Source organism: Myotis yumanensis, unplaced genomic scaffold (assembly GCF_028538775.1).
Source record: "Myotis yumanensis isolate MYYU_CA2020_CCGP unplaced genomic scaffold, mMyoYum1.0.hap1 SCAF_10, whole genome shotgun sequence".
NCBI classification, from domain to species: domain Eukaryota; kingdom Metazoa; phylum Chordata; class Mammalia; order Chiroptera; family Vespertilionidae; genus Myotis; species Myotis yumanensis.
Window position 1 is genome coordinate 3,386,043 of NW_027223761.1, and position 17,555 is coordinate 3,403,597.

The window sequence follows — 17,555 nt, forward strand, 5'->3', positions numbered from 1 at the left end:
GGCCACGCCCGCCGCTCCGCCCGCCGCCCGGGGCTGCGCGGGGTTATTTGCGAGCGGCTTTCCCGGTCGTTTGCATGAGTGGCGCTCGCTCGCCGCCCTCTCCGCGCTCCTCTGGCTCCGCACCCCCACCCCTTCCTGGCCCGGCGGCACCCCGCCGAGCCCCACAAAAGGACTGGGAGGCGACTTTGCTTTTGGTTTATTGCCCCTCAGCAGGCAGCGGGAGTCGGGGCCCAGGCTGGGGCGCCCCGGCTCGGCCAGCGGGTCTGTACAGTGTGTGCTGGGGTGCTGGCCACCCCCTCCAGGGGAATGCACGATTGGGAATGTCTCCGAGTCGAGGAAGAGGTCGGCCCCTAGTCCCGGGGCGGAGCCGAGCGGCAGGGTCCGTGGGTCCCGATCCGCGGCGGTCAGACGTCAAGGGAGGAGGCCGGGGACAGAGAGGGGGTTCGTGAGGGCGTGGCGGGCGCCAGCCCCGAGCCCCCGGCGCCCAGCACTCGCCACTGGAAGATGCTAGCGTCCTTGCCGCCCAGCGAGATGAGGTGCGAGTCATCGTGGGTGAACCGGACGCTGGTCACGTGGCTGCCGTGGCCGCCGTACACGAGGCTGGGCGCCTGCGGGCGGGGGCGGGGGGAAGAGGTGGAGTTGCGGGGGCTGCGAGGCCGCGCGGGCCGGCCCTCCGCCCCGGGCCCCGCCTCACCTTGGCGCGCGCGCACGGGTACTGGAAGAGGTGCACTTTGCAGAAGTCGTCGGCCACGGCCACCACGCGCTCGTTGTGGGAGCGGCACAGCGAGTTGATGTCCGTGCCATCCGAGCCGTCTGGCCACACGCCTGGCAGCACAGGGGCCGCTCAGCCCGGCCCCCTCCTGCCTCCGCCCACAGTCCCGAGCGGCCCCGCGCCGGTGCTCCGGGCCGCCGCCTCCGCCCACCGGCCACGTTCCAGGCAGTCCTTCCCAGGGAGCGCCGAGGAGCGCAGGGGCCTCCGGACTGGGTCTGCTGGGTGCTGGACGCCCCCTGACACACACACACACACACACACACACACCCTGGACACCCGCCCCCGCCGCCTCCCTGGACACCGCACAGTAGTCCCAGCCCGGGGTGCGCTCCCCCACCCTGCGCCCCTGCTCACCATAGACGTGGAAGCCCAGCACGCAGGTGTAGGTGGCCCACTCCCGGTCCCGGCTCTCATAGCGATTCCTCAGCAGCTTGCAGCCTTCGCCCACGTTCCCTGGGGAGAGGGCGCCCACCCAGCTCAGCCCTCACCCGGCCCGCAGAGGGGAAGCGGCTGGGAGGCCAGGTTGGAAAGACTGACACGCGAGGCCGCGGCACGTGATCTGGTCACCGCAGCAGCCCTCGGCCCCGGGCAAACCCAGCCCCGAGCTGCCTGAGCGCTCCCAAGGCTTCTCCCAGTTCCTCCTCCCGGGGCACCGCAGTCCCGCCACACCTGCCCTGCGGAACTTATCCGAAACAACCTTTTCTTAGCATATTTTTCAACTCCCTCAAATCCTTGTGGGGAAAAGGTGGTATAAAACTGCGTGTGTTTTTTCCAAATCAGTTACTCCTTTGTGTATAATCCCGACTCCAGCCCCATCTCCACGTCCCCATCTGACAGCCCCTCCTCCTGGAGCCCCCCACATATCCTTCATTTCCCTCCCCCCCCCGAAACCAGGAGCCTTCACACACACACAGAAACCCTCTCCCCATGCCCACCCTATTGCCACTCACAGTAAAGGATCTCATAGTCCCCAGAATTGGACATGATGAAGTTCCCGTCCTTGGACCAGTCAAGGTGAGTAATAAAGCTGGAGTGACCCTGGGAACAAGGGTCAAGAGACTAAAAATGGAGCCCCCGTTCCCATCCCCTAACCCCCCTAAGTGCCCTGCGCCCTTTGAGGCGTTTCCCTGCTCTGGCCATGCCCCACCCGCCACCCCAGCTTTCTCACCACACAGCGGCCAAAGCGGCTGGACTTGGCACCATCACTGGAAACACTATAGATGTAGATCATGTTGTCATGGGAACCAATGGCCAGGTGTAACCCATCTACAAAGACAAGTCACTCAGACAGGGAAGGGCCAGGGATGGGGCTGGGTCCAGGGCGGGGGTGGCTCCCACCTGGGCTGTACCGAACCACTGAGAGCTGCTCATTGCCATCGGTGACGTCAGACACGATCTCTCTGGTCTCCGTATCCAAAACCAGCCACCTGGAAGGGAGGGTCAGGAAGCAGGTGTGAGGATCCCCATCCCGGGCAGCACACTGACACGTCGGAGAGACTCCAAGACACCCAGAGGAAAGCTGTGAGGCAGGCAGAAAGGCCCCACTGCGTTCTTTTTTTTCCCATTTTTTTTTCTTTTTAATCCTCACCAAAGGATATTTTCCCATCGGTTTTCAGAGAGTGGAAGGGAAGAAGGTGGGGGGGGAGAAACATCAATGTGAGAGAGACACATCGATCGGTTGCCTCCTGAATGCACTGAAACAGGACGGGGCCGGGGATCGAACCTGCAACCCAAGTACATGCCCTTGACTAGGAATCGAACCCACGGCCCTTAGGTGCACAGGCGATGCTCTAACCACTGAGCCGCGCCGGCCAGCGCCCCACTGCATTCTTACACTGGGAAATGGGAAGGGGCCATGGGCAGATAAGAGCTGAGGGGCTTCTGATGCCGTGGGAGAAAGGAAAAGGGCTGGAATGCAAGGGCCTTGGGGAATCTGTAGGCCCGTCACTCTTCGCCTCCCCTCTGCCCTCCCATCTCCGCAGCTTCCCTCTGCTGAGCTGCCACCTCCTCCACCCGGGCTGGAGGGGAAAGTGGTCGGGGGAGGGCGCGATGGCAGTTGCCACCGGAGACGGGAGGCCCAGGCTGCAGGGAGAAGCACCTCGGAACAGGAAGGTGCAGTTGGGGCCTGGAGCAGCCAGTGGTCACGCTGCTTCTCACACACACACACACACACACACACACGCCATCACCGGGAACCCTCCCTACACCCCCTGCTTCCCCCGGCTCCCTCTCACCTCCCCGTGTTCAGTCCCACAGCCACCACCGCCCCGCTGGGGTGGAAGTCAGCACAGAGGCCCGTCTCCTGGGAGGGAGAAAAGGTGAATTCAAGATGCCTTTCTAGTGAGGGATCCAAGACAGACGCCTTGTCATTCCAAGGAGGGGCAGGAAGGACAGGGGCGGTGGACCTGGAGTGCAGGCGGGTGTGTGCAGGCAGAGACTAAACGAGGTGATATTCAAAATACTGAACCACCAGAACTGAGAGCTTGGTCGGAGAGTAAGTCAGTTGCTGGGGGGCGGGGGGAGGGGGGGGAGAGCGAGTACTGGAGGCATCAGCACGGAAGAAGGAACATTTAGTAGCCATACCAGTACAAACCAGCTGCCTCCGGGGAGCAGAAGGAAAGGGGATACTGAGGAAGGCGTGGGGGCCACAGGCATCGTGGCAGGGGTGGCACTGGGGACCCGGGGACCCGTGCTCTACCTTGAGGTCGATGCTCCAGGCCAGCGCGTGGCCCTCCCCGTCCCACAGGCAGAGCTGCCTGTCATGGCCGCAGGTGAGGAAGCGGTTCTGGAAGGGGTGTGTGCACAGCCCCCAGAGCTCGTCCGTGTGGCCCTGCAGCAGATCACGCGCCATCACCTCTGCCCTCCCAGCAGCTCTTCCCTCCCGCCCCCCCCCAGCCCTCGGCCCCCCAACCTGGATCACAGGGGAGAAGCCCTGGGCCAGATCTCCTCGCAGCAACGCATTCTTCGTGGTTCCCACCAGCAGCTCAGAGCCCAGCCGCTCCGCGATGGCCCGCACAGCCCCGAAGTGTTCAGGAATCTGCAGTGGTGGCAGGAAGTCAGGGGGCACTGGCCATTCCTCTCCCCCCCTCGCTCCCTCCACCCCAGCCCAGCCCTCACCTCAGCTTCCTGGAGGGCCACCAAACCAGGCCCCCACTGTACCAGCCGCCGGTCCCGCCCGCCACCACTCAGCACGGTCCCGTCCCGCCGGAGACACAGGGCAAAGATGGAACCTTCATGGGCATGGGCCTGAGCCACAATCCCATAGGTCTCTGTTGGCACAGTCCTGGGCGGGTCAGACTCTCGGGGTGCAGGGAAGTGGGGAAGGGAGCAGTCTAGGCAGTCACAACGAGCAGTAACCCCAGCTGCCTGAGGCCTACTGGTTACCGTCTCTGACCTGGGCTCTTGTTCTTCCCAGTTTACAGGCTGGACAACTGAGACTCAAAGAATTGAAGTCACTTCCTAAAGGCCAGACCATTAGTGGCAACACTGGGATCTGAACCCAGGACCTGGCAGGCCCCAAAGCCCCAGCCCTCAAAGCCCCAGCCCTTTACTCTCTGCCATGCTGCCCCTACCTTTCTCCATGGTCCCCCAGAGAACTATCAGCTCGCATGGTAAAAAAAAAAAAAAAAGGGGGGGGGGGCAACCCTCTTCTCTGTTCCCATAAACCCTCTAGGGCTAGACTTCCCAGATGCCACCCCCAGCCACATACCTTTGGCTCCGCCCCTGCCTGGAGTCTTGGAATCTGAGAGGCTCCGCCCCCAGGTGAGAATGTTCCCCTCTGAGTCCCCGGTGAGGATGTCTCCATCCGGGAGGAACACAAAGCAAGGGATAAACTTGGGTTTCTTGTATTTCTAGGGGAGAGGTGAGGCCACAGGGGAGGGCAAAGGCCAAAGGTCACAGGGCAGCCGGGAGGTGGGTAGCATCGGGGTCTCCAGTCCTCCGACCACTACTTCCATCTCCATCTGCCCTCCCCCCCGCCCTGCACCCATCCACACCTCACCCCAAAGACACCCTGTTTCCGCGTGAGGGTCCCATTCCCAGGGACCCCCGCTGCACCACTCCAGTTCCAGAAGTGCACGTGCGATTTCCCGCTGGTGACAATGCAGCTGCTATCACGAGGGCTGAAGCCAACAGCCAGGACCGAGTCATTTGTGCTCTGAAGAGAAGACACTGGATTCAGCCACCCCAAGCCCTCGGCACCCTCATCCCATTGACGCTTCCTCTGCATCCGGACTGTGGGTCTGCAGAGATCCAGAAGCCCCGGGGCACCCTTCAGTCCACACCCTGGGCCCCAAGAGCAACTGCTCCTGATTCGTCACCCGCCCACCCTCCCACCTCCCAACCCCAACCGGCGGTGCCTGCGGGCCACCCAGCCCCTCACCTTGATCTCAGCCAGCTTGGTGCCGCGGCCGCAGTCCCACACGGACAGCATGTGCTCATTGGAATCGTCCACCACGCAGAGAAAAGCACCCTGGTCCTGAGAGTGGGGACACGCGGGGGGGGCTGGGTGAGGACTAGAGGTCTGGGAGTTCACGGTCATTAGGCAGCTCACACCATCACACGTGGGGAGGGGAGGAGAAGCGGACACATGTCCCTTTCTCAGGAGAACCGGCTGGGCAAGGGTCAGGCAGGCCAGGATGTCTGAGACTTCCTGGTGAGGTGCAAGAAGGGGGTTCCCGGATAAGAAAGACGGGGGTCTGGAGGCTTCGGGCCAGCTCACCACCACGGAAAAGGCCAGGGCCCCCACGCCCCGCTCGAAGGCCCCCAGTCCTATCTCCTGCAGCTTCAGCAGCGTCTCCGAGTCCCACACGTGAACCACAGGCTGCAGGGGCTGGGGCGGGAGAAGGGGTCAGGCGGGGGAGGAGAGCTGGGCGAGAGGTTCCTCCTGCCCGCCTGGGTTTGAGTCTGGCCTTACCTTCCCATCCTTATCCACTCCAGCTGTCTGTCCTGAGGCGACACGAACACCATCAGGGTGGACGGCCAGGCTACGTGGGGGAGCAGATGCTCTAAGGAAGGGGGTGGGTCTCTCAAGACCACCCAGGCCGCCTCTCTAGGCTAGCCGAGCAGCAAGGCAACGCCTCTCCCCTGCTCCTCCACACCCGCCCAGACCCTGTCTGCCACACCCAGCATCCCCATGCCTAGAGCTGCCCACTCCCGGGCCCCGGGCCCCTCACCATCGAACGCAGTCCGTGTGGCCCCGGTAATGTCTCTGGCCGCCACCTCCAGGACCCCCTGGGCCTCCCCCAGGCCGGTACAGCACCACCACACAGGCGATAAAGTAGACCACCTCCCCAGAACGCAGCACAAACAGATTAGAGCGGGAGTCACGACCCCTGTACCCGTAACTGGAGTGGGCGTCGCGGTCAAGGAAAGGGTCAGACCAAGGGCAGGATGAGGAAGAGAGGAGAACAGAGCTTCTGGCTGGCAGTGCTACCGGCAGAGGATGGTAAGGGAGGACTCAGGGGGTTCCCGTCCCTGCAGAGCCAGGAGGAAACCATAAACGGGGGGTGGGGGTCCCAAGATGGGAAAGATGGTTCCCATGGGCCTGGAGGGGGCAGGATACACCCAGTCAAGGCTGAGGGTCTCCGGGGGTGGGCCGCTGGGCAGCTCCTCAAGGCTGCGGATGCCAGATGGGATGTACATGGTAATTGGGCGGCCGCGAAGGAACATCTTCACTGAGATGCCTTCTACAGAGAGAAGGGGGGGGGTGTCAACCACCACCCTGCAGCCCCCCTCCAGGAAAGCCAGAGCAGAACTCTACCCACCAGACCTCACAAGTCGCCCCAAAGTAGCTCTTGGGGCTCTAGCCCAAACCCTAACTCTTTCATCCAGATTCTTCCAGATGCTTCTGCACTTACCCAGATTGTAGTTGTTCCTCCGAGATCCCGGACCCCCAGGGCTGGAGAGGGGGTCTTTCCCCCCTCGGCTGTTGGGAAGACAGAAAAGCATAGGGTTTGGGGTCAGGTCCCGCGATACACGTGCAAAGGGGCCGAGCACAGAAGGGAGGCTACTTGAGGCCACAGTCACCCCCGCAGTCACGGTCTGCATTCTAGGCAACCAGGCCCTAGAGTAGGCGGACTCCGGCTCCATCTCAGACAGGAGCCTGTGAGGCTGGGGGCTGAGCGCATGGCACCAGGCCATAAAGTTTGCAAGAGGCAATGCCGAGTGACAGGGAGGAGCCCTTACCTCCAGACCCGTGGTCGGCAAACTGCGGCTCGAGAGCCACATGCGGCTCTTTGGCTCCTTGAGTGTGGCGCTCCCACAAAATACCACGTGCGGGCACGTACGTACAGTGCGATTGAAACTTTGTGGCCCATGCGCAGAAGTCGGTATTTTGTGGAAGAGCCACACTCAAGGAGCCAAAGAGCCGCATGTGGCTCACGAGCCGCAGTTTGCTGACCACTGCTCCAGACCATCAGGCCTCTGGCTATGGAGCTTTTCACGTCCCCATCCAAGAAATGGGACAAAAATGAATCCGGAATGTACCCCAGGCCTGCCCTGCGGGGCTGTGGGAGGTAAACAAGAAAGCCCTTATCTCTCAGGAGGAAAGTAACAGAATTCCAGAGATCACCGTCACCAGGTGATAATAGGTGGTGATACCTCTGCAGAGAAGGAAGGAGATCAAGGGCAGGGCTAGAATGACCACTCCCTGTCCCGAGGCCTGTCCACGCTCTGAGACAGCCACGCTCAACCCCTGGCACTTGCCTTTGCTCTAACTGTCAAGTCTGGTAAATTGGAGGAAGGGGAGGGGCTGAAACTCTGAGAAGAGTCATCCATGAGAATCACGGAAGCTTCTGGAAAAGCCTCTTGGCATCTCAAGAGGTGTACAGTGATGAGGAGGAAAGGGCAAGGGACTAGAGTCAGGAAGAACTGCGTTCGAGCCCTGCCTCTAGCTGGGTGACCCCAGACAAATGACTTACCCTCTCTGAGCCCGCTTCCTCACCTGGACAGTGAACAGCATGAGACCACCTACCCCCCAAGGGTGTCGTGGGACTGAATGAGATGGAGGAGGTCGAGGACTTAGCACAGTGCCCGGAACACAGCCAGCCCCCACGAGCGCTGGTTCCGTTCTTCCTGTTGGGCAATGAGGCCCCCCCACCCCACCCAGGGAAGCGAGTGAGGGACGAGGAAAGTCAAGAGCCTGGTCCGGGGTGGGGCAGGTTGGGAGCCTCGCCCACCTCTCTGTGCTCCCTGACCGCAATAACAGGTTGGCCGAGGACGCTGCCTTCCGGGAGAGCTTCTGTCGAGGCCGCTCTGAGGGCGATGAAGAGGAATTTCTCCGCGCCCTGAGAGGAGCAGCGAGCAGGCGAAGGTCATCCCCTCTAACCATGCTCCCCAGTCCTCTCCCTGCCAACCCCCCTGCCCCGCCTTGGCCACCGGACACTCACGTGTCGGTGCACTGGGGGGGCTGTACAAGCCTGAGGATGCCCGGAGAGCCAGCGCCCCCCGGGGAGCCAGCGCCCCCAGGGGAGCCAGTGCCACTGCTGCTGCTGCCTCCTCCTTCAGACTGGGTTCCGCTAGGCTCTTCACTGACCCCCTGAGGGGCCGGGGGCCCATTGCTCAGGCCAGGGGTTCCCGGGGATGCCTCCATCTCCACCTCCGTCTCCGTCTGGGTGCCTCGGCTCACCAAGGAGGGGCTGCAAGGGGGTGGCAGTCCTGGGGGAGCTGCAGGGCTGCTGGGGAGACAGGGAATCAGTCCCTGCCCGCTGAGCCTCGGGAAGGAGGAAGAGGGGGGTGACGACAGGCATACCTGGCCCTGGTGGGAGCTGCCGGGCCAGGGTCCTGCAGGGAGGTGGGGGGCGCCTGCAGCCGCAGCAGGCGCAGGGCTTCGGCCAGGGCGGCCTTCACCAGCTCCATCTCCTTCTCCTGCACCTGGAGCCGCTGGCTCAGGGCCTGCAGGGCCTGCTGAGCATGGCCCTCGCCTGGGAAAGGGGAAGGCGCGCTCAGAAGGCCCCGCCACCTGGGGGAAGCTGGAGGCTTCTTTCTCCCCGCAGCTTTGCATGGGTGCAGGAGGACTGCGGCCCCGAGGGGAGGAGACGGTGCGGAGGACCCAGGGCCTCCTCCTGGCGGGCAGGCGAGGAAGCTGGCAGAGCGCCTTTCCTGCCGCCGTCCAGGCCTCCGCCGGGCAGGGCGGACGGGAGCTCGGGGGGAGCGTGGAGTCCTGCCAGGGGGCGTGGGAACCAGAGCGGGAGCCGCAGGACGGGTGAGGGCCCACGGGCCCACCCAGCGCAGCTCGGTCTCCGGGGAAGGCGGGAGCCCGGGCAGGCAGCCCCGGGACAGAGCAGGGCCACCGGGTGAGGACCAGGAGGAGAAATGCAGTGACAGGAGAGGGCACCGGTGCAGACAGAGCCACGGGGCAGGTCCCGGGTAACCGTTGGGGGTCAGAAGCAAAAAGACACGAAATACCAGCAGGAGAGGCCCAGGTGCCTGGGGACCGGGGACATCCAGGTGCGGAGCAACGGGGGGTGGGGGTGGGGTGGGAGGATGACGCGGGTACGTCCGAAAGGACAGCAGCAGGGGCCCCAAGGACCGGGAGGGCGACCCGAGGGCCGTGGAGGATGCTCCAGCCCTGGGGCCGCGGAGCACGCGGGCGCCCCTGGACGGCCGTCGGGCACCAGCAGCGCCGGACCGGCCGGCCGCGCGCTCCGGGAAGGGGCTCGCCGCCCGCCCGCCCCGTACTCACCGGGCCCCCCGGCCCCATCCATCCGGCCCCCGGGCTGGCTCCGAGCGGCGGCAGCAGAGGAGGCGTCTAAGCTGCCGGGGCCATGGCCCGGGAGAGGGGAAGGGGAAGCACCCTGGGGCGCGCGGGGCGCCGGGCCACCCCCTGGGGGCGCTGTCGGGCTCGGGGAAAGGGGCTGGAGGGGGCGGGGGCGCGGGCTCGGGCCCGCCGGGGCCTCGGGCTCTCCCGGGGCCGCTCTGGGCTCCCGGGGGTGGAGTGGCGGGGCCGTCGCGGGCCCCAGCGCCGCTGCACAAACAGGCGCCGGACGCGGAGCCGCCAGGAAGCGCGGGAGGGGGGGGCGGGCCGAGGGGGGGGCCGGGCCGCCCGGTAACCCCTCCCTGTCCGGGCCCCGCGGCTCAGCAAGGGGCGGGGCCAACCCGCTGACCCCCCGGCCCCCGGCCGGCCTCCGCCCTCGGGGCCCTTCCGGGATCTCCGCCCCCGGACTCCCTGGGGACGCGGAGGGCGCGTGGACCTGGAGGTCTCCGCCCCCGGCCCGCCGCCCCCAGCCCCTCGGGGCCGAGCCGACCAGCCCCTCCCCCTTCCGGGAGGGGCCGGGGCGGGGCTTTCCCCAGGGGCCAGGCCGAGGCATCCCGAGTTGGCGCGGGCCGGGGCCGGGCGCCCGGCGATTACGGCTGGGTGGGCGGGTGCCCAGGGTATTGGGGTCAGGGTGGCATTAGCGCAGCTCAAGCCGGGCTGGGCTGACTCAGCGCCTGGCCCCGACAGCCCGTCCCTGCCAACCCTGCGCTTCCCGGGGCGGAGATGGGAGATGGCGCCCGTGCTGCCCCTGGCGCTGCCGCTCCAGCCCCGCATCCGGCTGGCTCAGGGGCTCTGGCTCCTGTCCTGGGTGCTGGCGCTGGCCGGTGTCCTCACCCTCCTGTGCAGCGGGCACCTCCTGGTCCAGCTGTGGCACCTTCGCACCTTCTTGGCTCCCTCCTGCCCGTTCTCGGCCCTGCCGCAGGTGGCCCTGGCCGCGGGAGCCGTGGCTCTGTGCACCGGACTGGCGGGCGCGGGAGCCAGCAGGGCCAGTTTGGACGCAGCTCAATACCCGCCCTGGCGAAGGGTCCTGGGCCCCCTGCTGGTGGCTGGCACGGCTGGGGGTGGCGGGCTGCTGGTCCTCGCCCTGGCGCTAGCCTTAGCTCTCCCTGGAAGTCTGGACACAGGGCTGGAGGAGGGCCTGGGCGCTGCCATGGCTCACTACAGGGACACAGAGGTGCCTGGGCACTGCCACGCCAAGCGGCTGTTGGATGAGCTGCAGCTGAGGCACCACTGCTGCGGGCGCCATGGGTTCAAGGATTGGTTTGGGGTCCAGTGGGTCAGCAGCCGGTACCTGGACCCCAATGACCAGGATGTGGTTGAGTGAGTGACCTGCTTCTCTCCTCCTCCCCCTCCTCCTCCATCCTTTAAAACCCCACCTCACCCAGCCGGGCAGCAAATAGAGCTTAGTGACTGAGAGGATGGGTGACAGCTCCGCCATCTATTACTGTGTGGCCCAGGGCAGCTCCCCAACGCCTCTGGGCCCGAGTCCTCATCCGTAGAATGGAGACGATGATAGCATGTCTCACAGAACTGCTGTGAAGACGAATGAACTGTGCCTGCCTGGCACATAGGAACGCAGTTAGAAATGTCTCCTCTCATTGTCCCTTCTCAACTGTGTGCCTGCAGCTTCTCCCCCAGGCCTCTCTCCAGACACCCTAACACCTGCCCCTCCCTTTGCAGCCGGATCCAGAGCAATGTGGAAGGCCTGTATCTGACTGACGGAGTCCCTTTTTCCTGCTGCAACCCTCACTCACCCAGGCCTTGCCTCCAAGACCGGCTCTCAGACCCCCATGCCCACCCCCTCTTCGATCCCCGTCAGCCCAACCTAAACCTCTGGGCTCAAGGATGCCACGGGGTGCTGCTGGGGCACCTGCAGGGGCTGGCGAGCACACTGGGCAGCCTGCTGGCTGTCACCTTCCTGCTGCAGGTGAGTCAGCAAAGTGTCTGAGGCCTCCCTCCATCTGGACTCCTCACTGCCTCCAACCCTGGGGCCCTGGACCCGCTGACCCGCACCAACCTCTTCCCCTTGCTTTCCCCAGACTCCGGTGCTCCTGGGCCTGCGGTACCTGCAGACGGCACTGGAGGGGCTCGGAGGAGTCATCGATGGGGCAGGGGAGACCCAGGGCTATCTCCTGCCCGGGGGGCTGAGGCACAGGCTGAGAACAGCCTGGTTGCAGGGAGGGGCTGCCCACAGGCCAGCACCCGGGGAGGCCCCTCCAGAAGAGGCACCGCCTGGCGAGGATCCACCTGAGGCCTAGTGGCCTGGAGCTGGGGCTGGGGGTCGGGCAGAGGGAGAAGGGGTGGAGAAGCAGGAAACCTCACAACTCTTCTGCCAAGGCCCCTGGTGGGTAAGTTGCGGCGGGGGGTCCCTGGGATTAGAGCGGTTAAGAATAACTAGCAAGCTGGACGGGGTAGGAGAAATAACGAGGGGTCCGAGGGCCTAGCCCCTGTGGCCAGAACAGCCCAGAAACAGAAATCCCAGGAGGTGGGCAAGCGGCATGGGAGGCTGAGACGCTTCCCTGCGGACTCAAGGAAGCTTCCGGACTGAAGCCGCTGGTCTCCTCAGGGGGTGGGTCCTTGAGAGCATGGGTTTCTGTCTTGAGAGAGAAGCCAGGAGGCCAAGGTTTTGACCCCGGTGAGAATCAGAACGCAGGAAACAGGCTAATAAAACGAAAAGAATGAGAGGCCCCTCCAGGTTGAGATTTTTTTATTCTGGAGGTAGGAGGGGTCAGCATGCTCAGGTGGGGAGGGTCCAGCCCAGCTCCTCCAGCCCCCCCGCCCCCCGTGCATGTCCAGCCCCAATAAGTTACCCAGTTACTCAGCTGCCCTCCCTCCTGAGTCTGTCTGTCCTTCTGCTCCGCCCCAGACAGGGCTGACCCGGCTCAATACAAGGGCTGCTTGTCCCCAGCTTGTGGGCAGTGCCACATGGCAGGCTGGGGGCGGGGGAAGCAGCTGGGCTGGAATGGCAGAGGGGCCGCCCCTGGCTCTGAGGGGTCAGGACGTGGAGAACCGCACCCTGGCAGCCAGGGGCCCGGCCCCGCAGGTCTGTGCCTGGCGAAACAGCAGTCGGGTGGGGCGTCCATCACACCTCCACGGCGGGGTCTGAGCCTCGGCCCTGCCGCTGTAGCTGCTCCTCCTGCTTCATCTTGGGCTTCTCCGTCCGAGTGTGCCACACCAGAACCTGTCCCGGGAGGACTCCATGAGAGCCGGGCCTCTGGGCCCTCGGTGTAGACCGGATTCTCCAACCCCCTCTACACAGTGTGGGAGCCTCGGTGCCTCGAAAATGGGGCCTTAACCCCTTAACCTCTGTGGGCCATGCAGGTGCCCAGGACGCTGGGAGACAGAGTGACAGGGCCCCACTGTCCTTCTCTGGCTCCCCACTGCCCTTCAGGAGAGTAAGCAAGGCTGCAGCTGAGTTCCGGAGGGTGAGGGTCCCTCCTGCTCCAACACCTGCCCTGTGATCCTCCTCCCAGGGCCTCACCCCACTTCTCCCATTCCCCGTCCACCCCAGAGCTGCGTGCCCACCTCCCTCCTCTTACCCGGGTGCAGTTGGCAGCCCGTGGCTCCAGGTCCTTGGGGTCCACCAGGTGGCTCAGGAGACTGCTCTCCAGGTGGCCCCGGGGAGCGGTTGCGTCAAACCGGGCATTGGGCTTAGCCAACAGCAAGGGCAGGGCCACTGCAAATCCCGCCATATCCACTGGGAACGGCCGGTTGGGCTCCCACGCCGTGTGGAAGCCCACAACCCGGCCGTCCTGTACCCGCGGGCCCTCGAACCGCAGGCCGCCCACCAGCCCCACAGGCCACACGGAGACACCACGGGTCCAGCGCATCTAAGATGTCGGGAGACAAGAAACAGACAGGGAGTGGCCCAGCGGACAGGGAGCAGCAGGAAGGACCACTTGGGTCCTCTGCTCCACGTCCCCCCTCCTCACCCAACAGCCTAGGCAGTGGTTCTCAACCTTCCTAATGCCACGACCCTCTAATACAGTTCCTCATGTTGTGGTGACCCCCAATTTCATTGTTACAAACTGAACATAATTAAAGCATAGTGATTAATCACAAAAACAGTATGTAATTATATATGTGTTTTCCGGTGGTCTTAGGCGGCCCCTGTGAAAGGGTTGTTCGACCCCCAAAGGGGTCGTGACCCACAGGTTGAGAACCGCTGCCCTAGAGCAACAGTGATAACCAAGGCAACAGAGGAAGCTGGCCCTCGGCCCCTTTCCCGGCCCCCCCGGTGCTCACCTCCTCAAAGAGTTCCCGGCTGTAGGTGTTGTCATCATCAGCGAAGTACACAACTCCCCGGGTCCCCGGGGGCGGAGGGTCCTTCTCTCCCCCGACAGCGCCCCCTCCACTCCGGAGCCAGTCCAGAGCCCTGTTCCGTTGCTCTACACCGCGGGGACGAACCCAGCCTGGCTCGCCCTCCCGGAGCCTCTGGGCCTTGGGAGTGAGGACCGCCAAGTGTGTGAAGAGGAGGCCAGAGGCAGCCAGCAGCCTGGAGACCAACGGGGTGGGGCCCTCGGCGTCCTCCACCAGCAGCCAGTGCAGCCGGGGCACCAGACTCAGGGTCTGGGACAGTCGCACCAGCTCGGCCTTCTGCACCAGCCTGGAGGGGGAGAGGCAGCAGCAGGGAAGGGGGCAACCACCAGCTGCCACTCCAGCCAGCAGACACAGCTTCTCCCGACCCACTTCTGGCATCCCCAGGGCCTTTCCCCAACTCCTTGTCTTGCCGTCAACTTCTCAGGGACACTCACCTGCCCTGTCCTCCCACTCGTGTGTGTCACCCACCTCAGCCCTGGGAGGCACTCGGGGAAGGAATCAGATCGGGTTTGAATGCCAGGTTTGGAATTAGGGGCGACATCTGGGGGAAACGGCTCATTCTCCCCAAGTCTGTTTCCTTGGCTGTCACATGGGAATGACAGGACTCTACAACAAGGTGGTTTTAGAGATTAAATAAGATAATGGTTTTCTAAAACACCGGTGGGACCAGGTTCTTTTCCTTCTGTGCTTGGGTTTCCAGGGAGAGGGCTCTAGGGGAGTCCCTTGACTCACCCCTCGTCAGGGGAGGGTGGCTTATCTGCGTTTAGACAAAGAACTGGGAAGTGGGGCCAGTCTCTTCTAGGCTTCCTTCTCCCTCAGATCGGCCTGCCGGCCACAGGCTTGGTGGCATGTGTGGGTGGGGGGGGGGCGGGGGTTCCTAGAGCGGCCCGAGCCTAGATGGCTCAACCATCTGATTCCAGGGAGCAATTAGCAGGCCCTTTGGCTGCAGATCCAAAACCACAGTTTCCCACTTGATTTGTGTGAGTAATAAAGGCTACATTTTAATTAAAAACAAAAAAAGCACAGCATTTAGCCCCGGAACTTGTGGGTTCGATGCAATTCCTGGTCAGGGCACATGTCCAGGTTGCAGGCTCGATCCCCAGTAGAGGGCATGCAGGAGGCAGCCCATCAATGTTTTGCTTTCCCATTGATGTTTCTCCTCTTTCTCCCTCTCTCTCTCTCTCTCTCTCTAAAAATCAATTAAAAATATATTTTTAAAAAATAATGCAGCCCTTAACACAGTGCCTGGTAAGAGTAAACACATTGTAAATAATATCTAATGTAACTATTTCTAGACCCTGGTAAAAACTACCACACTAAGTCTTTTCCCCTTTTTTAAATAGTTTAATTTTTTTTAATCCTCTCCTAGGTTAAATCTTTATTGATTTTATAGAGAGAGGGAGAGGGAAAGAGAGAGATGTAGATGTGAGAAAGAAATATGGCCCCCACTGGGGGATATGTGCCCACTGGGAATCGAACCCGAGACCCTTCAGTGCATGGGATGACACTCCAACTGAGTCACACCAGCCAGGCAGGACCAAGCCCTTGTCTACGCCAAGCTAGATACGGTTCTCAAACTTTCTCACCAAAGGATCCCTAAGGAGAGAGAGTGAACCCCGTGGCAAGCTCCAAATTTCTTTGAAATGATATTTTTCTATCTTAAAATTTCTCAGGGCCGAAACCGGTTTGGCTCAGTGGATAGAGCGTCGGCCTGCGGACTGAAAGGTCCCGGGTTCGATTCCGGTCAAGGGCATGTACCTGGGTTGCGGGCACATCCCCAGGAGGAGATGTGCAGGAGGCAGCTGATCGATGTTCCTCTTTCATCGATGTTTCTAACTCTCTGTCCCTCTCCCTTCCTCTCTGTAAAAAATCAATAAAATATTTAAAAAAAAAAATTTCTCAGGGATTTTGTATCCCACTTCACAGCACACCCCTATCTCTTCTAGTAGAAAATAACCATTTTCCCACAAGTTTTTGAGTAAAGATGTGGTTCATTTCCCCTGTCGTTTGGCACGCCCTGGTTTGAGGAGCATTCCCTGGCCCAATGCCTCCCCCAAATCCTCTCCATCAACCCCCACCTCTCGGTCCATGCAAGCCTCTTGGGTGCACCAGAGCCCATACCTGGCATAGGTGGGGGTAACAACATAGATAGTAGGCAGGGCCTCAGGCTCAGGGGGCTGGGCAGGGGCAGGGGCTGGACGATGGAGATCAGCTTGCAGCTGGGAAATCCTCAGATCCTTCTGCCGAAGCTGCTCTGCTGCTGCCCGCAGGGGGGGGAGGCAGTCACATGGCTGGCCTGGTCCCAGGAAGCAGGGTCGGGGCAGAGAACCGAAGCACAGCACGTTCAGTATCCCAAAGGCCCATCATGTCCTCCCATCTAGTGCAGGCATCGCCTTACAACCCCTCAGACAGCCTTCTACACCGCCGGGCGCCGGGAACTCCCTGCCTCCATCAGCATGCCCTCTCAGCTTCAGTAAGTCCCATCTGTTACCATTTTCATTCGGATACTGAGCTGATGCTCTCCTCCATCCTTCCTCCCCGCTGGTTCTAATTTTGCCCCCTGGAGCCATAAAGAAGAAGTCTATCTCCCTAAGCCAGGGCAGTCTCAAATACCTGAGGGTCGGCAGTGGCCCTGTCTGGAAAGCCCTTCGCTGTGTGACCGAGGACTCATTAGGCTGATCAGTTCCATTATTGGATAAGTACTTATTGAGTGCTCCTCCTGGGAGGCGCTGCCTTAGGGGCTGGGGAGGCAGCAGGGAACAAGGCAGACACGCTCCCTGGAGGAGGCGGGCACTAAGCAACGAACAACACTGCAAATTGTGATAAGGGCCAAGGAGGAAGCAGACGGGTTAGAGCCTGAGAGAGAACCCAGAAAAGCAGCGCTCGTCTAGATGCAGCAGGGAAGGCCTCGGCGGCGGTGACCCTGAGCCGAGACCTGCCGGCTGGGAGGCCGGGGAAGCACCGCAGGCGGAGGGAACGGGTGAAGAGCTTGGGGAGCAATGAGCGTGCGGGGTGCCGTGAGCGTGCGGGTTCCGTAAACTGTCACGGAGCCCGTGTGGCCGGAGCAGAGCGAGCGAGAGGGTTGGGAAACGGGGTGACGCCGGCGGGACCGTGCGGGGCCCTGAACGCAGGAAGGAGCCCGGATTGCCTCCGAGGTGCGGGGGAGCCGGGCTGCGCTCCAGTGAGGGGCCCGCGCCCGGCGGCCGCGGAGGGGGTGTCGCAGGGCCGCGCCGGGTGAATGGGGTCCGCACCCCGCCCCGCCCCGCTCACCGAGCTGCACCAGCGCGTAGAGGAGGCCGGCGATCGACACTAGGAAGTAGACGAGAAACACGTTCTTCAGCTTCAGCTTCATGGCCGAGCCGCCGCCGGCGACCGGGCAGGCGGGGTCCCGCCGGGACAAGGGGTCCCGCAGGGACGAGGGGTCCCGCCCCCGCCGGACAGCCTGCAGGCCCCGCCCCTGCAGCGGCCCCGCCCCGCGGCCCGCCTTCCTCGCGCTCCCCTCGACCAGCTCCCGGGAACTGGGGCTGGGGAGCCGGCCCGGGCCCACATCCGGTCAGTCTGGAACACCCCCAGCCCCCCGGGTTCACTTCCGGTCCCACCGCCTCGTTCTGGGAACCTCGGGTGGTGACGTCATATCCGGCGTGTCAAGCGCTCTGGGCGGCTGTCAAGGAGCCGGTGGGAGCACGTGGGCGGGGCTGGGAGGCCTTC

General features: G+C 63.2%; 3 protein-coding genes across 5 annotated transcripts; 1 reads left to right on the forward strand and 2 right to left on the reverse strand.

The window, feature by feature from the left end:
- Positions 1-179: 179 nt before the first annotated feature.
- EML3 (EMAP like 3) lies at positions 180-9,747 on the reverse strand. Of its 3 annotated transcripts, none has more exons than XM_070427280.1 (22): positions 9,456-9,747; positions 8,523-8,694; positions 8,161-8,409; positions 7,951-8,058; positions 6,631-6,698; positions 6,336-6,459; positions 5,947-6,117; positions 5,688-5,757; positions 5,493-5,603; positions 5,154-5,249; positions 4,773-4,928; positions 4,482-4,623; positions 3,890-4,041; positions 3,684-3,809; positions 3,471-3,602; positions 3,007-3,074; positions 2,111-2,199; positions 1,941-2,038; positions 1,723-1,810; positions 1,127-1,225; positions 695-825; positions 180-608 (listed from the first exon to the last, which is right to left on the reverse strand). In XM_070427280.1, exons 1-22 carry the CDS (start codon positions 9,475-9,477, stop codon positions 405-407), a joined length of 2,676 nt encoding a protein of 891 aa, XP_070283381.1. In that variant the 5' UTR covers positions 9,478-9,747; the 3' UTR covers positions 180-404. The 3 variants fall into 3 exon arrangements, with proteins under 3 accessions (XP_070283381.1, XP_070283380.1, XP_070283379.1); XM_070427279.1 differs by having other exon boundaries at positions 8,161-8,445; XM_070427278.1 differs by having other exon boundaries at positions 8,161-8,448.
- ROM1 (retinal outer segment membrane protein 1) lies at positions 8,904-13,607 on the forward strand. The gene is made up of 4 exons (XM_070427282.1): positions 8,904-9,220; positions 10,215-10,847; positions 11,208-11,454; positions 11,567-13,607. Exons 2-4 carry the CDS (start codon positions 10,258-10,260, stop codon positions 11,783-11,785), a joined length of 1,056 nt encoding a protein of 351 aa, XP_070283383.1. The 5' UTR covers positions 8,904-9,220; positions 10,215-10,257; the 3' UTR covers positions 11,786-13,607.
- B3GAT3 (beta-1,3-glucuronyltransferase 3) lies at positions 12,218-17,437 on the reverse strand. The gene is made up of 5 exons (XM_070427283.1): positions 17,118-17,437; positions 15,969-16,143; positions 13,773-14,133; positions 13,067-13,357; positions 12,218-12,708 (listed from the first exon to the last, which is right to left on the reverse strand). Exons 1-5 carry the CDS (start codon positions 17,197-17,199, stop codon positions 12,610-12,612), a joined length of 1,008 nt encoding a protein of 335 aa, XP_070283384.1. The 5' UTR covers positions 17,200-17,437; the 3' UTR covers positions 12,218-12,609.
- Positions 17,438-17,555: the final 118 nt, after the last annotated feature.

Excerpts from the sequence above, each read along its gene's own strand:
- EML3 (XM_070427278.1), bottom strand. The coding sequence starts at position 9,477 with ATGGATGGGGCCGGGGGGCCCG. Across the intron at positions 5,758-5,946 it reads CACACGGACTGCGTTCGATG|CCTGGCCGTCCACCCTGATG; the intron begins GTGAGGGGCCCG and ends TCCCCCACGTAG. Across the intron at positions 4,929-5,153 it reads CCAAGCTGGCTGAGATCAAG|AGCACAAATGACTCGGTCCT; the intron begins GTGAGGGGCTGG and ends TCTTCTCTTCAG.
- ROM1 (XM_070427282.1), top strand. The coding sequence starts at position 10,258 with ATGGCGCCCGTGCTGCCCCTGGCGCTGCCGCTCCAGCCCCGCATCCGG. Across the intron at positions 10,848-11,207 it reads AATGACCAGGATGTGGTTGA|CCGGATCCAGAGCAATGTGG; the intron begins GTGAGTGACCTG and ends CTCCCTTTGCAG. Across the intron at positions 11,455-11,566 it reads CTGTCACCTTCCTGCTGCAG|ACTCCGGTGCTCCTGGGCCT; the intron begins GTGAGTCAGCAA and ends TGCTTTCCCCAG.
- B3GAT3 (XM_070427283.1), bottom strand. The coding sequence starts at position 17,199 with ATGAAGCTGAAGCTGAAGAACGTGTTTCTCGTCTACTTCCTAGTGTCG. Across the intron at positions 14,134-15,968 it reads GTTACCCCCACCTATGCCAG|GCTGGTGCAGAAGGCCGAGC; the intron begins GTATGGGCTCTG and ends CTCCCCCTCCAG. Across the intron at positions 12,709-13,066 it reads GGGCTGCCAACTGCACCCGG|GTTCTGGTGTGGCACACTCG; the intron begins GTAAGAGGAGGG and ends CTCCCGGGACAG.